Source organism: Eubalaena glacialis, chromosome 2 (genome assembly GCF_028564815.1).
Source record: "Eubalaena glacialis isolate mEubGla1 chromosome 2, mEubGla1.1.hap2.+ XY, whole genome shotgun sequence".
NCBI classification, from domain to species: domain Eukaryota; kingdom Metazoa; phylum Chordata; class Mammalia; order Artiodactyla; family Balaenidae; genus Eubalaena; species Eubalaena glacialis.
The window spans coordinates 79674142-79687929 of NC_083717.1; the positions used below are offsets into that span (position 1 = coordinate 79674142).

General features: G+C 38.3%; 1 protein-coding gene across 6 annotated transcripts in view; it reads left to right on the forward strand.

The window, feature by feature from the left end:
- The window catches only part of NEDD4 (NEDD4 E3 ubiquitin protein ligase), a 142764-nt gene that overhangs the window by 103207 nt on the left and 25769 nt on the right, over positions 1 to 13788 (forward strand). For 5 of the 6 annotated variants that reach the window (XM_061182090.1, XM_061182091.1, XM_061182086.1 and 2 more), the window contains 9 exons: positions 1253 to 1419; positions 3327 to 3444; positions 3536 to 3703; positions 7165 to 7230; positions 10117 to 10236; positions 11472 to 11675; positions 12890 to 12970; positions 13197 to 13251; positions 13348 to 13406. In XM_061182090.1, the coding sequence (XP_061038073.1) occupies positions 1253 to 1419; positions 3327 to 3444; positions 3536 to 3703; positions 7165 to 7230; positions 10117 to 10236; positions 11472 to 11675; positions 12890 to 12970; positions 13197 to 13251; positions 13348 to 13406 (1038 nt within the window). The remainder of the gene's footprint in view (positions 1 to 1252; positions 1420 to 3326; positions 3445 to 3535; positions 3704 to 7164; positions 7231 to 10116; positions 10237 to 11471; positions 11676 to 12889; positions 12971 to 13196; positions 13252 to 13347; positions 13407 to 13788) is intronic. The other variant, XM_061182088.1, reaches the window with a different exon arrangement.

The window sequence follows — 13788 nt, forward strand, 5'->3', positions numbered from 1 at the left end:
TTGCCTATCTTCCCACAAATTTGAAATGTCTTTATCATATACTAAATTCCTATAAATTTGATTCTCTTTCTGAATTTTCCAATTCTATTCATTATTGTGGTTTGTGGTATGTTTTATCTGATAAAGTTAATCTTCACTCTTCTTTTTTGGAACTGTGCTGATTATTCTTGCTTGTTTTTATTTCTATTTGAACTTGAAAATTGCCTTGTCTTGTTATTTTCAAAAAAATCCATAATGTATTTCTATTGGAATCTCGGCAACTTTATAAATTAACTTGGGGAGAATCGACACCTTTGTGAGATTAAATCCTCCTAGCCAAGATCACATTATGTCTCTTCATTCATTCAGGTCTTCTTTTGTGTCCCTTTAGGAGAATTTTTAAGTTTTCATCACTAGTGTATTTATGCTTCCTAACCATATTGATGTTTAGCAGAACCTTTTACTGACTGCCTTTTCTGTTATGAGGTTTCTTGTATAAAAGCATGTCACTAACCCTTGCTATCCTTTTCAAATAATTCCTTACTCTATAACTACCCTAGCTAAGGGTTTTTGTATGTTTGCCCCTTGCTAGTCTCAGAGGAAATTTCCAATGCCTTCCTAGCATATAAATAAAACAAAACAAAACTTTCTTTCTTTGACTGTATTATGACCTGACCAAAATGCCTTTCCATGATCCAGAGGAGAAAGAGAAAAGTCAGACCAGAGAATCATCATGTCTTTTCCATCACTCAATTATTTCTAAATCATTTGCCCTTCCCTATCATGCCTCTACATATTTGACCTTCATCCAGTGATTTTTTTTTTTTCAGGTTTCAGAGAGTTGTTTATTTCCACCATAAACAAGGTGCTTTCTCTGTGGGAGAGACAATGCCCAATAAGACATGATCCCTGCTTATAAGTTAGAGAATAGAGTAAGGTTAAACTATGCTTTTCAATTTCTAAGTGCCTTCCAGTGCTGTTTGTTTATTTGAAAGTTTTCTGTGTCCTTTTTCTCCTATTAGACATGTTTTAAATTTTTTCAAAAAAAATTTTTTTCAAGCAAAATTTAAATGTTATCATTTTGCAAAAAAAAAAAATCTTCATTATCATAAGATATTCCTATTATGGTCTTAAAAGTTGACAATGTGCTAATTCTGTCTTTGCATAGTTTCTGGAACTGGGTGTGCTAAATCTCTTTTAAAACTTCCTCTAGCATAATTTATAAGGTTAAAAAAATAAGCACACACTTAATTGTTACCATTCTGTTTTTCAGCCTGGCTGGGTGGTTTTGGACCAACCAGATGCTGCTTGCCATTTGCAGCAGCAACAAGAACCTTCCCCTCTACCTCCAGGATGGGAAGAGAGGCAGGATATTCTTGGAAGGACCTACTATGTAAACCATGAATCCAGAAGAACACAGTGGAAAAGACCAACCCTTCAGTATGTGATGACTTTCATGTTTATAATCTGAATACTTTTGGACCACTAGTTTTCATTTTGAAGTCATGGCTCAAATGGCTCAAATGGATTCGTAATAATATGGGGATCCAAAAACTGCAAGAATGCTAGGATTTTTATGGCCCAGGGCTTTAAAAATGCTGTCATGGATGCTTCTTTTTTAAAATGATTTGATAGTATTAAAAAGTATTTGAGTCACAAATACCACCCTTCTAATTGCTTCTTTATTTTAATAAATTGTCAGTTATTTCTGTTTTTAATTATAGCCACAAAAGAAATGTTTTTCTCTTGAGACTAATTTAGAAAATCTTGGAGATTTTTTTGTAGTTTGTTACTAAAATATAATGAGATGTTAATTTCTACAGTACAGTAATTTTAAAGTATAAATTATTTATAAAATTGAAAGGACTCAATTAATAAGGTCTTTTGTTAAACACCCATTTGCCAATCTGGTCAATGTATACATAATTTCCAGTGTACCCAAATCAAAGACAGAATGGCCTTTGAGGTATTCTGATTTATGTTTCCTCAGTGACATTTTTCTTTTATTATCATCAGACTGTACGTTTGTAAACACACATTTATAAATTCTTCCATTATTCATGTTTATTATCAAATATCCTTCCACTTATCCTTCCTTATAACCTTATGAAGTCTTTCTTTAGTTTTCTACTTTTTGACACAGACATAAAATTTTTCTTATTTGTCCCTTAATGTTCTAATTTTTGGCTTTGGTATTTTGTATCTGGTATAGTCCAAGCACTTTCATAGATATTTTCCCTTCTCAGATCCTTCCAAAGCAAATTAATGATCCAAGTTCTTTGTGTCACAGAGACATTGATCTCTGTAGAATGGCGTACAGATTGCAAGACTGAAAGCACGATAAATTTCTGCAACATCCTCCTGTTGTATACCTCAGTATTATGGCAAGCCTGACTTGAGCAGAATCACATTTTTTTCACTGTGGTTGGTGTTGTTTTCAGCCAGCAAAAATCAACTATTTAGGAGGAAAAAAGTGTGAGGCTTTCCCTTAGGACCACTATGTTTTCTCCAGCAACAGTGCAGTAAGAACTGATCTTCTGACTATCCTGGGCTTATCTGGCATTAAATAAATTAACAATAATTTTGTTATTAAATATCTATACAAAATTCTAGATCTTATGGTCTGGCTATGTTAAACACAACTAGCTAGAACAGTATAACTAAGAAATGACTGGGGAGTGGGGTTCAGTCTGATTAACCGTACCTTTCCTAGATTCAGACACGCCTTTACTACTGTCCTTTTTCAGAAGAGGTCCATTACTGTATATGATCAAAAGCAGATAGATACCATTTAATCTGTACTCTATCAATTTTTTAATTATAGTGTCCTTACACTGTCTTTCCTTCTGCCCTCTGCGTTCCTACATGGGAAGCTCTACTCTTGGCTTAAGATCAGTTCTGGAAAATGTTACTGTCTGATTCATGAAGATGTATATGTAACTCTTAAAGCTTCTGTTTTATGAACTTTCTGGAGCTACTTTAGATTTTACTCTCGTAAGAACATGGTGAAATAATAATATAATGAAATTATTTATGAAACTCTCAGGTATTCATTCATTCAGCAAATACTTTTTGAGTGCCCATACATGGGAGACATTATCCTAGGCACAGTGATGAATGAAAATATTAGGCACACTACACATTTTCACAAAAACTTTAACTCCATAAGGTACTCTTTCAGGTACCGTTGTGCCTAGGACTTAATCTATGCATTTTGAAGCAGCCTTTGGCCCAGAACAATAAATTCTGATCTAATATAGGTTTTTTTTGTTAATGAAAACAGAATTTTTGACTATCACTTTAACTCTCTTCAGACGTGGGTGATGGCTTTTACGTTTCTAATACAGGGACAACCTAACAGATGCTGAGAATGGTAACATTCAACTGCAAGCCCAGCGTGCATTCACCACCAGGCGGCAGATATCTGAGGAAACAGAAAGTGTTGACAGCCGAGAGTCTTCCGAGGTACAAATCATTTTCTTGTTCTTGTTGATAGACATATGTTACAGCGGTAGATTAAGGTATGTGTGGCTTAAGCTTATTCTGTTCATTTTAGAACTGGGAAGTTATAAGAGAAGATGAAGCCACCATGTACAGCCATCAGGCCTTCCCCTCATCTCCACCATCAAATAACTTGGATGTCCAGACTCATCTTGCAGAAGAATTGAATGCCAGACTCACTGTTTATGGAAATTCAGCCACTGGCCAGCCAGTATCCAGCTCAGTAAGATGGTCTTAGATTTTGTTGGAGCTTCAGGATTTTGTATTATATATTATTCCATTCAGTGTCTAAAGACTGAATGTTATCTTTTTTCCTCCAGTTTTATTGAGATACAGTTGATATAACACATTGTATTAGTTTAAGATGTATACCATAATGATTTTATATATATGTTGCAAAATTATAACCACAATAAGTTTAGTTACTATCCAACATTTAACAGGCTTTTTTTTTTTCTTGTGATGAGAAAAAAATTGTCTTAAGTTACATGTAATAATGTGTTAGGGACTTTGGTACTTTACAGCACGGCCGTTTTCAAATATCCCCACTAATAATAGTATGAAGCAGAGTCATGGAAAATCCAAATGGTCATTGGAGTCTAAATGTCCATTACATAAATCAGTGCCCTCCAGCCAAAGGCTGCCAGGAACACACCTGTAATTGAACAAGTTGGGTTTATTACTCATTTCAGCAAGGGGAAAACACACCACGAGTGTCTCAGTAGCAGTATGTTAGGAAAGACTTAAAGGATTTGGGCTCATGTTAGTCAATTTGAGGAGGGTTTAAGGAAGCAGGACTTTGCTCTGCATTGGATGCTGTCAGGAAACAGAGATTATTCTGTGATTGGGTATCTCAAATCTTATTGAGACTTAGCGAGACTAAAGCTATTTAGCAAAAAAGCAGCAGTCACTTATATCTGCCAGGATAGGGAGATAATTGGTATTTTGTGGCTTGGACAGTGTTCACATTTTGCTGTGTTTAGGCATGATTACAAAGTAGTGTTGATTTTGTCTTGATGATGCTGATGAGTGCCAGGGTGGGTCCTGGGTGTTTAGGGTTACTTTTCTCCTTCTCAGTTATACCACACATGTCACCAACTCACATGTGAATAAGAGCTGATGTACTTTGACTAAACAAGAAGATAGATGACCTTCTCACTCCAGCAACTGCTTGAAAAATTGCTGTCTGTGGGGTCCAGAAGCAAGTATTCCAACATACACTGCCCTGATGAGGTCCTTGTGGCTAGCTCTCTAATCTTATCAAGGGAGACCTTTCAGTGGAAGACAAAGAGGCATCTGAGGATGCTGTGGTCATTTCCAGTTGGAATTCCTTGCTTTTCATTCAGTTAGTAAATATGGAGGGCTGACTGCATGCAGGTTATATGCTGGTTAAAGTATCTTCAGAATACAGCCCACCTATCTGTTTAAGTATTGCCTATGGCTGCTTTCACACTAGATCGACATGGTTGAGTAGTTGTAGCAGAGACCGTTTGGCCCACAAAAAAATATTTCCTATCTGGACCTTAACAGAAAAAGTTTGCCGACTTCTGTTCTAGCACCTCCCTTAAGAAGCTTCAATGTAGACAGTTCTATGTAAACGCCTGTGTGAATATCCAAGAGCAGGTCTGCCTGCCTGCTCCCTTCCCCTCCTTTCTTCCATCCGTCTATTCTATCTTCCATTCATTTCATTTTATTTTTTTGTCAGAGGAGTGGAAAGGTCAAAGACTTAAAGGATAAGCTATGTTGATTTGCTGGTGATAAATCACGTAAGATCCTATTCCCTTTCTTCCTGTTATTATTATTTTTTTAAATTATAAAACAGGGAGATCAGCTTGGTGCTTTGTGACCACCTAGAGGAGTGGGATAGGGAGGGTGGGAGGGAGACACAAGAGGGAGGAGATATGGGGATATATGTATATGTATAGCTGATTCATTTTGTTATAAAGCAGAAACTAACACACCATTGTAAAGCAATTATACTCCAATAAAGATGGTAAAAAAAAAAAAAAGTAAAAGGTGGCATCCATACAATGAAATACTATGCAGCCATTGAAAAGAATGAAGCGTCTTTGAATGTATATGTTGTATGGAACAATCCCTAAGAGATATTACTCAGTGGAAAACACCAAGGTACCAAACAGTGTGTTTGGTACGTTACCATTTATAAAATTATTTAAATGACAGAGAATAAATATGTGTATCATATTTCTTGAAAACTAAACTAAACTTTGTAACATTGCTCAGCTCTGAAGAGAGGAACAGGGTAAACAGGGCATATATCTTTTGTACCTTTTGAATTTCATACCATGTGCATATTAATTCAAAAAAAATTAATTTATTATTTTTAAAGTATTATATGGTCATGGTTAAAAATTGAAACAGTACTGAAGTCTGTAAAGTAAAAATTGAATCTTCCATTTTACCTCTAACATGTGCTCCCTCAATTGCCATTAATGGTTTGGCATATATAGTTTTAAACATTTTCTACATATTCATAAACATGCATGCACAGACATATTTGTATATCATTTTTTTAACCTGAGATCATCTTGTACGCACTTTCTGGTAACTTACTTTTTTTACATACTGTATCATAGACATTGGACCATTTCAGTAAATATAGATGTGCTCTTTTTAAAACCAACAACAACAAAATAATCAAACATCATTCCCTTGTGCAAGTAACCCTTAAGCTATTTCTCCAGTCTCCTTTGATGGACTTTAGATTGTTTACAGTTCTTTGTTATTGTAAACAATCCTACAGAGGCTCCTCTGACTTAATTTATACATATATTATAAATTTTAATGTCATTAAGTAACAGAACTAAAATATTTCAGATGGCAACAACAGCATGCATATAAAAGCACAAGGAAAGAAAAATTATGCGAGTTCCAGGGAACAAGTAATCTGGAATGTCCAGAGGGTGGGTTGTGAGGTTGGAGGGCTGCAGCCAGCAGGAAGAGCCAGGTCCGGAAGCTCACTAACATTGTGTTCTGTGCTGTAGATTTTATCCTAGTGACTGTAAGTCATTGAAGGGCTCGGAGTGAGAGAATGATGTGATGAAATCTGCGCTGCAGAACGCTCTCTGGCTGCAGCACGGGGTATGGAGAGTAGATTTAAGCAAATAAGACTTGCAGCAAGCACATCTGTTAGGATGTTGCCACAGTAATAGTCAAGGTGATAAATGATGAAAACTTGAAGTTTAAAAAAAAGTGTAAGGGAAATGTGTTTGAGAGCTAGTAAAGAAATAGAATGCGTAGGATCTGGTAACTGACCCGGCTGTAAGGGACAGGAGGGGGAGAAATCGGGGGCTGACCGATGTCTGCCTAGGGCAGCTGCTGGCCTCCCCTGCTGCCCACTGAGATGAGGAATACCTGCGAAGGAACAGGTTTGAGTGGGTGTGGACAGGGAAAAGCTGAATCCAGTTTTGGACACAATAAAGGGTTCTCTGTTAGACCTTCAAGAGAAAGTGTCCAGGAGACAGTCTAGGACTCGAGGGACAAGTGTGAGCTGGAAGTTGGAAGGCATCGGCGGGGGTGGGGTGGTGTGGAGCGAGGCTGAGTGGGTGGAGTGGGTGTTCTTTCTTCTGCCCCATCATACCCACCCTGCCACCTTATCTGCCATTCAGAGACAAAGCAGAGACCTAAAGTTATTATCGTTCTTTTTTTTTTTTTTTTTATAAGAATCATTCCAGCAGAAGAGGCAGCTTACAAGCCTATACTTTTGAGGAACAGCCTACACTTCCTGTGGTGAGTTTTAGCCTCTCCCCTCAATCCTCAATAAAAATATAAGATGCAGCACCTTTTTTTTTTTGGAACACTGAACATGAACGTTTGATCCAGCACAGCATCTGGGCTCTGGGGGATGAGGTTGAGGGAGGGGAAATGGGATAGGTAGTCCCTTTAAAGACAAAACCTGGAGAACTGTCTCTCCCATCATGAGAAAGCCAAGTCCCCATGTGCTGATGGGTAGCGTCTGGGCTTGGCAGGTGAAGTGCTGTGTGGGCTGGAGGTGTTGCGTACAGATCGAGACTGTGGTCTCCAGCGGCCTCTGCTCTGTACCTGGCCCGTGGCATCTTGCGGCTGTTTCCGCCCCGTGCGTGAAGCTGCGTCAGGGGCCGGTCCCTCAGGCAGGTGTGCCCTGGTGTCAGCAGGCTTGGCGGCCAGGATGGACTTAATCAGCCGCTGAGGAGCCGTCCGCTGCCTCCTCAGTAGCATCTCCAGCCATGACCTGGGCTGGAGCTTAGACCTAACAACGTCATGGCCTCCATCCTCTTTCTGACTCAACCGTCATTGCTTAGAGTTTGTCTCTTCCTCACATGGTCCCCGCTTGTTTTTTAAACCAAATGTAAGCACCCAGGCTCCTGGCCCTTTCAGCCTCCCCTCCCTCTTAGCGCCCCACAGACTCCCCCCCAACCCCGCTACCTTCCCTTCTGTCTGGGCTCTTTCTTCCAAATAGCCTGTGTCCATGTCCTAATTCTCTCCCCATTCTGGGTCTGTGACTGTTCCAGTTCCCCACTTAGACTGGCCGCCTCACTTTTTTCCCACCAACCATTTGTGATTTTGAATGGCAGTCTGTATATTAATTTTGAAAAGCGGGGATTGTTTTTGCTTTCACGGGAGTTCCAGCAAAGGAATGCACAGGCCCAGAAGTCCTCGACCTAGGAGTGGCTCATCTATCTAAAAAGGTGGCCCTGCATCAAGAGAGGGACATGGACCCTGTGCTGAGGAAGGAAGGGGTACCCACCTGTGCAGTTGGCCCAGTCACCAGTGACCATCAGCAAGAGGGTGGATGCCACAGCAAGACTGCCCTCCCCAGCCTTCCTCTCGCGCTTACTACCCCGTGTCTGGCCACCTCCACTCGCCTGGAGCCACTTAAGGAGATCCCTGGTATTTCTCCTGCCTCGCTTCATCGTCTCCTCTATGCATTGAAACTGGTGAATTTCTGATTGACTGACAGGCACTAATCCAAGAAACTATTTTAAGTACACCAGATGAGCCATAGAATCTAGAGATGATTTACATGTTATGTACTGGAAAAGCTATTTCCGTGCCTTTTTCTTCTCAATACATTGATTAAAGGTCTGTTTTGTTTGGTTGCTTGTTTACAGCTTTCTTAAGGTATAATTTACATGCCATAAAATCCACCCATTTTTAAGTACACAAATAAATGAGTTTTAGTAAATTTATGCAGTTGTGCAAATATCACCACAGTCAAGTTTGAGATTCTCCCATCGCCACAAAAAGTTTTCTTAATCCTAATACCTACTCTCAGCCCCAGGTGAACACTCATCTGCTTTTGTTGCTAGTTTTGCCTTTTCTAGAAATTTCATGTAAGTGGAATTATACAGCATGCCGTCTTATGTATCTGGCCTCTTTTCACTTCATGTGATGTTTCTGAGGTTTATCCATGGTGTGACATGTCTCAGTAGCTCATGATATTCCATCGTGCAGATACGTCTACTACATCCCATTTATCTACTCACCAGCTGTAAGGCATTCGTAAAGTTGGGCAAATTTGAATTCCATTATTTTGTAGACTCACAGCTCATCATAACTGTCAGCAATGTACATCTACCCCCGTACATCTAGGGAACAGTATATCTAGTGAACAGACTAGTGTGATAGTTTTTATATGTAAGACACATTAGGGAACCAGGCCAAACCTTAGACTCTCTTAGAGAGTCTAATCTCTAAGACAAAAGGGGTACTTCCCTGGCAGTCCAGTGGTTAAGTCTCTGCATTTCCAACGCAGGGGGCGCAGATTTGATCCCTGGTCGGGGAGCTAAGATCCCACATGCTGCACAGACAAAAAATTTTTTTTAAAAATTAAAGCTCATGGAAAAAAAAAAAAAGACACAAGGAAGGCCAGACCTGGACTATTTTAAGTAAACCTGGAAAACTAGACCTCTTTTGTTCATTAGTAATAAACTACAATAATCAGCACATCCCCAGCCCTCACAGAAAGAAAGCAGGGGTAACTTTGGACTTGGCACATATGGGTGATAATTTCTGTAGTTTGACTACCTGGGTTCAAATCTCAGCTCCATACTAGCAATGTTATCTGGTAGGAAATTGCTTCCATTTTCTAAGCTTCAGTTTCATCCTTAAGTAAAATGGGCCAGTAATCTTAATTATCTCATTAAGATTTGTGTGGAGGTTGAATGGCATGATCTGTGTTAAAGCACATAGTGTGCGGTTGTTATTACTCTCGTGATTTTTAGTGTTATCATTCTCATCATTATTATCTGTTCTACTGGAGTTTTTTTTTTTAAGTGAAATGCTGTACACTTTAAAATATGATTTAAAACATGATTCATTTTAAGGAGAGCTAGCAATGGGATTTCCCTGGCGGTCCAGTGGTTAAGGCTTCGCCTTCCAATGCAAGGGGTGTAGGTTCGATCTCTGGTTGCGGAGCTAAGATCCCACATGCCTCGCATCCAAAATACCAAAACATGAAACAGAAGCAATATTGTAACAAATTCAATAAAGACTCTAAAAATGGTCCACATCAAAAAAAAAAAAAATCTTTAAAAAAATAAAAATAAAGAGAGCTAGCAATGAAAAAGGGATGTGGTCCTTTTAAAAAGGATTCTTTCTGATTAATATTTAATTCTTCTGTTATTCTTCACTTAGCTCTTGCCTACTTCATCTGGATTACCACCAGGTTGGGAAGAAAAACAAGATGAAAGAGGAAGATCATATTACGTGGATCATAATTGCAGAACTACTACCTGGATAAAGCCCACTGTACAGGTGCCCTGCAATCTATCCATTAATGTGTTTTCTTACATAATTTGAACCATCATATTTCTATGGAAGCTATTACGTCACTTTGTAGTATATGCTGGATGCTTCGAATTATTTTCTGATATTGGTGCTAATTGTCTGCCATTTCCTGCAGATCTCTAATATACATGAATCACCACTTGTTATTATGTAAAACAAGTCCAATTGGGAATAGGAGGACAAAGTAAATGATCTGGTCCACTGGGTAATTGTGTAATTTGAATGGTTAAGGTCATTATTTTGCTAAAAGATAATCTTGGCGATCAGTATCTATCAAAGAACTTTGTCATGATGACACTTTGTCCTTGGCAACAGTGAGTGCCTTTTGTAATATTTCCTTGTAAGCATTTAGGAAGATATTTTGTCTTATCACCATGTCTCTTATTGAGAAATTTTTCAAAACTGAAAAGTACAGAGAATAATATAGTAAATACCCATTTTCTTAACACCCTGAATTTACCGCCATTAACAAATCACCATATATGTTTCTAGACATTTTCTTTTTTAAAATAAAATCTTACAGATAAAACTAAATTCCTTTTAGCCAAGCACTTGACCCCACTACCCAGAGGGAACTACCATCGTGAGCTTGTTGGGGATTCTTCCTGCCTATTTTATGTACTTAATAGAGAGCTAAACAATGCAAAATGTTATTTATGTCCACGTGTCAAGTTTTGCAAAGATGTGTTGTATAATTCTAAATATTTTTTTGCTCACCATTGTTTTAAAACCCTATCATGTTGTTTTATATATAAATCCAGTGTATTTCTTTTAACTACTGCCTTATATTTCATCACATGAATGTATTACATTTCAGGTGTGCATTTCTGTAGTATATGTTTGTCATTCATTTTGTCTTCCCAGCATTTGAACCCACTTTGTGTGTATGGGAAATTCCCACTCTATATGAGTCTTGTGGGTGAGCGAAGACAATCTTCTCCACTTGGCACTGCAGCTTCCCTTGCAACTAGGGTTAACAGTCTGACGGTTAAGCAGCATTCTTACTGCTCAAGAATTAGCTGAGAAATTATAAATTATTTTAAAAACAGACTTTGACAAAACACTGTATTGGAAGAATGAGCCTCCAATCTTTAGGCCTATTTATAATTGTTTGTGCTGTTTGCAGGTTAAGTTACCTTTTTAACCACAGCTATTTGTATGTTCTCTATAAACACTGCAACACGATTGAATTAACGTGCTAGGCCACAGTGGAGACCAGTCAGCTGCCGTCAAGCCAGGGTTCTTCTGCAGGCCCTCACCCACAGGCCCCCACGAGTGACGCAGCACAGCAGGTGACCCAGCCATCTGAAGTGGAGCAAGGATTCCTTCCCAAAGGCTGGGAAGTCCGGCATGCACCAAACGGGAGGCCTTTCTTCATTGACCACAACACCAAAACCACCACCTGGGTAACTTCAGTGCTCTCCAGTTTAAATTTATAACAACAATAATAGTCTCTCATGTGTAGTTCTTGATAATCTTTAATCATACATTAATATACCCTACATTTCCTAGTCCTCATTTAGAGATATGTTGAATTCTTAATAGGATTATTTCTATTCAATATGTTTAGGCCTATTTTTAATATTTGGGGGGATTGTCATGGAGATACATTTACTTCCTGTTTGCAGTTTTGGGGTTTTTTTGTTTTTTTGTTTGTTTGTCTTTGTGTGTGTGTTTGGTCACACTGTGTGGCTTGTGGGATCTTAGTTCCCCAACCAGGGATCGAACCCACGCCCCATGCAGTGGAAGTGTGGAGTCCTAACCACAGGACCCCCAGGGAATTACCATGTTTGCAGTTTTTAGCTCACTAGCCATGAATACTGAGGAAGACATTTAGTCATAATCCTTTCCCTTTATATGAGGCTTATAGTTCCAAAGTACTTTTGAATCCATATCTCATAGTACCCAAAAAAATTTATGAGACTAGGTAGAATAGGTATTTTTATTTTAAGATAAGGCTTAAAGTTGTTGAGCAGTTGGTTCACCACTAATTGAAAAATTACTGAAAATCAGCAGCAGATGAAGAGATTTTGATTAATAAATTTGTTTAAAACACCAATATACCTAAATAAAACTAAAATTATACAATAAATGATTTAAGAAAATAATATTAAAATTATAATACATATCAATAAATCCAAATAAATTAAATTTTGTTCGTTCTTTCAACAATTTGAATTGCCTTTAATAAACTTTTTGCGCTTACCTTCCTATCTTTCAAAAATATTAATAAATTAACACCTTAGCAGCTAGGTACCTAGAAGCATGTTCAGGGCCTTAGAAATAACATGTGCTCCAGTTTTATGTCCCACTCTTACAGTAGTTTTTATTTAGAGAAGAGCCCTAGGTAGTGACACAATCCATAAAGAGTGGGGAAAATACTCCAATGGTTTCTGTGAAAGAGGTAGTGAGTTAATACTGATCCTCCTCTGAGATCTGAGAACTGAATATTGTAACCTGTGAGTGATAGATTTTAGATGAGAACCTATCATTTCATAGAGTAAGCAAAAGAAATAAAAGTGATATCTATTGATATTAGAAAACATAGTAACAGATTGACTTTCATGATTTTAAAGTTTGTGTGTGTGTATTGTTTTCTTTATTTACTCTACCAAAAAAGGAAGATCCAAGACTGAAAATTCCAGCTCATGTGAGAGGAAAGACATCACTTGATTCTTCCAATGACCTGGGGCCTTTACCTGTAAGTTTCTAGAACTGCTACCCATCTAACTTGGCTATCTCAAACATTTGTATTTTGGAATACAGTAGTTCTTTAACAACTATAATTAATATTATTGTTGAAGTGTTGATGTCTTCTACTAAGAATGGAATATGCAAATTAAATCAACCATATAACCAAATCTATTTCTCTGCCCATACATCGAAAACCCTTTCCTAACATAATTGAAATATATTCTTCATTATAGCCAGGATGGGAAGAAAGAACTCACACCGATGGAAGAATATTCTACATAAATCACAGTATGTGCAATGTGATTATTTTCATTACATTATCTTTTGCAGTATTGAATTTTGTACATGAGGATGGAGAACATCTTTTTTTCTCTCTTTCTTCAGATATAAAAAGAACGCAATGGGAAGACCCTCGGTTGCAGAATGTAGCAATAACTGGACCAGTAAGTCTCTTTGTATCAGGATCCTCTGATGGGGTTGCCCCCTTACCTGTCTCTTCAAGGGTGTTTGATCAAGGACATAGCACTAAAGGTGTTGAGAGGAAAGCACATTTGCAGATCTCCCCTCTCCCCACCGCCCATACACCAGGTCTCAGTTATTTGAAAAGAGCATATAAAGTCAGTATCCTTACTCTGCGCGGAAGCCTTGTGAGACCAGTGAGCCAGATAGTCAAATACTAAGGCAGTGGGCTGCCGCGCTCAGGCTGGTACTTGCCATTGTCTGAAGAAGAAGGCTGGCAATCCTCAGCAGATCAGGGGAGCCAAGAGTGTATCTGGTGAGGAAGCAGAGAGCACCCTATCAACTCAGGGTCATGACTTGATCTTT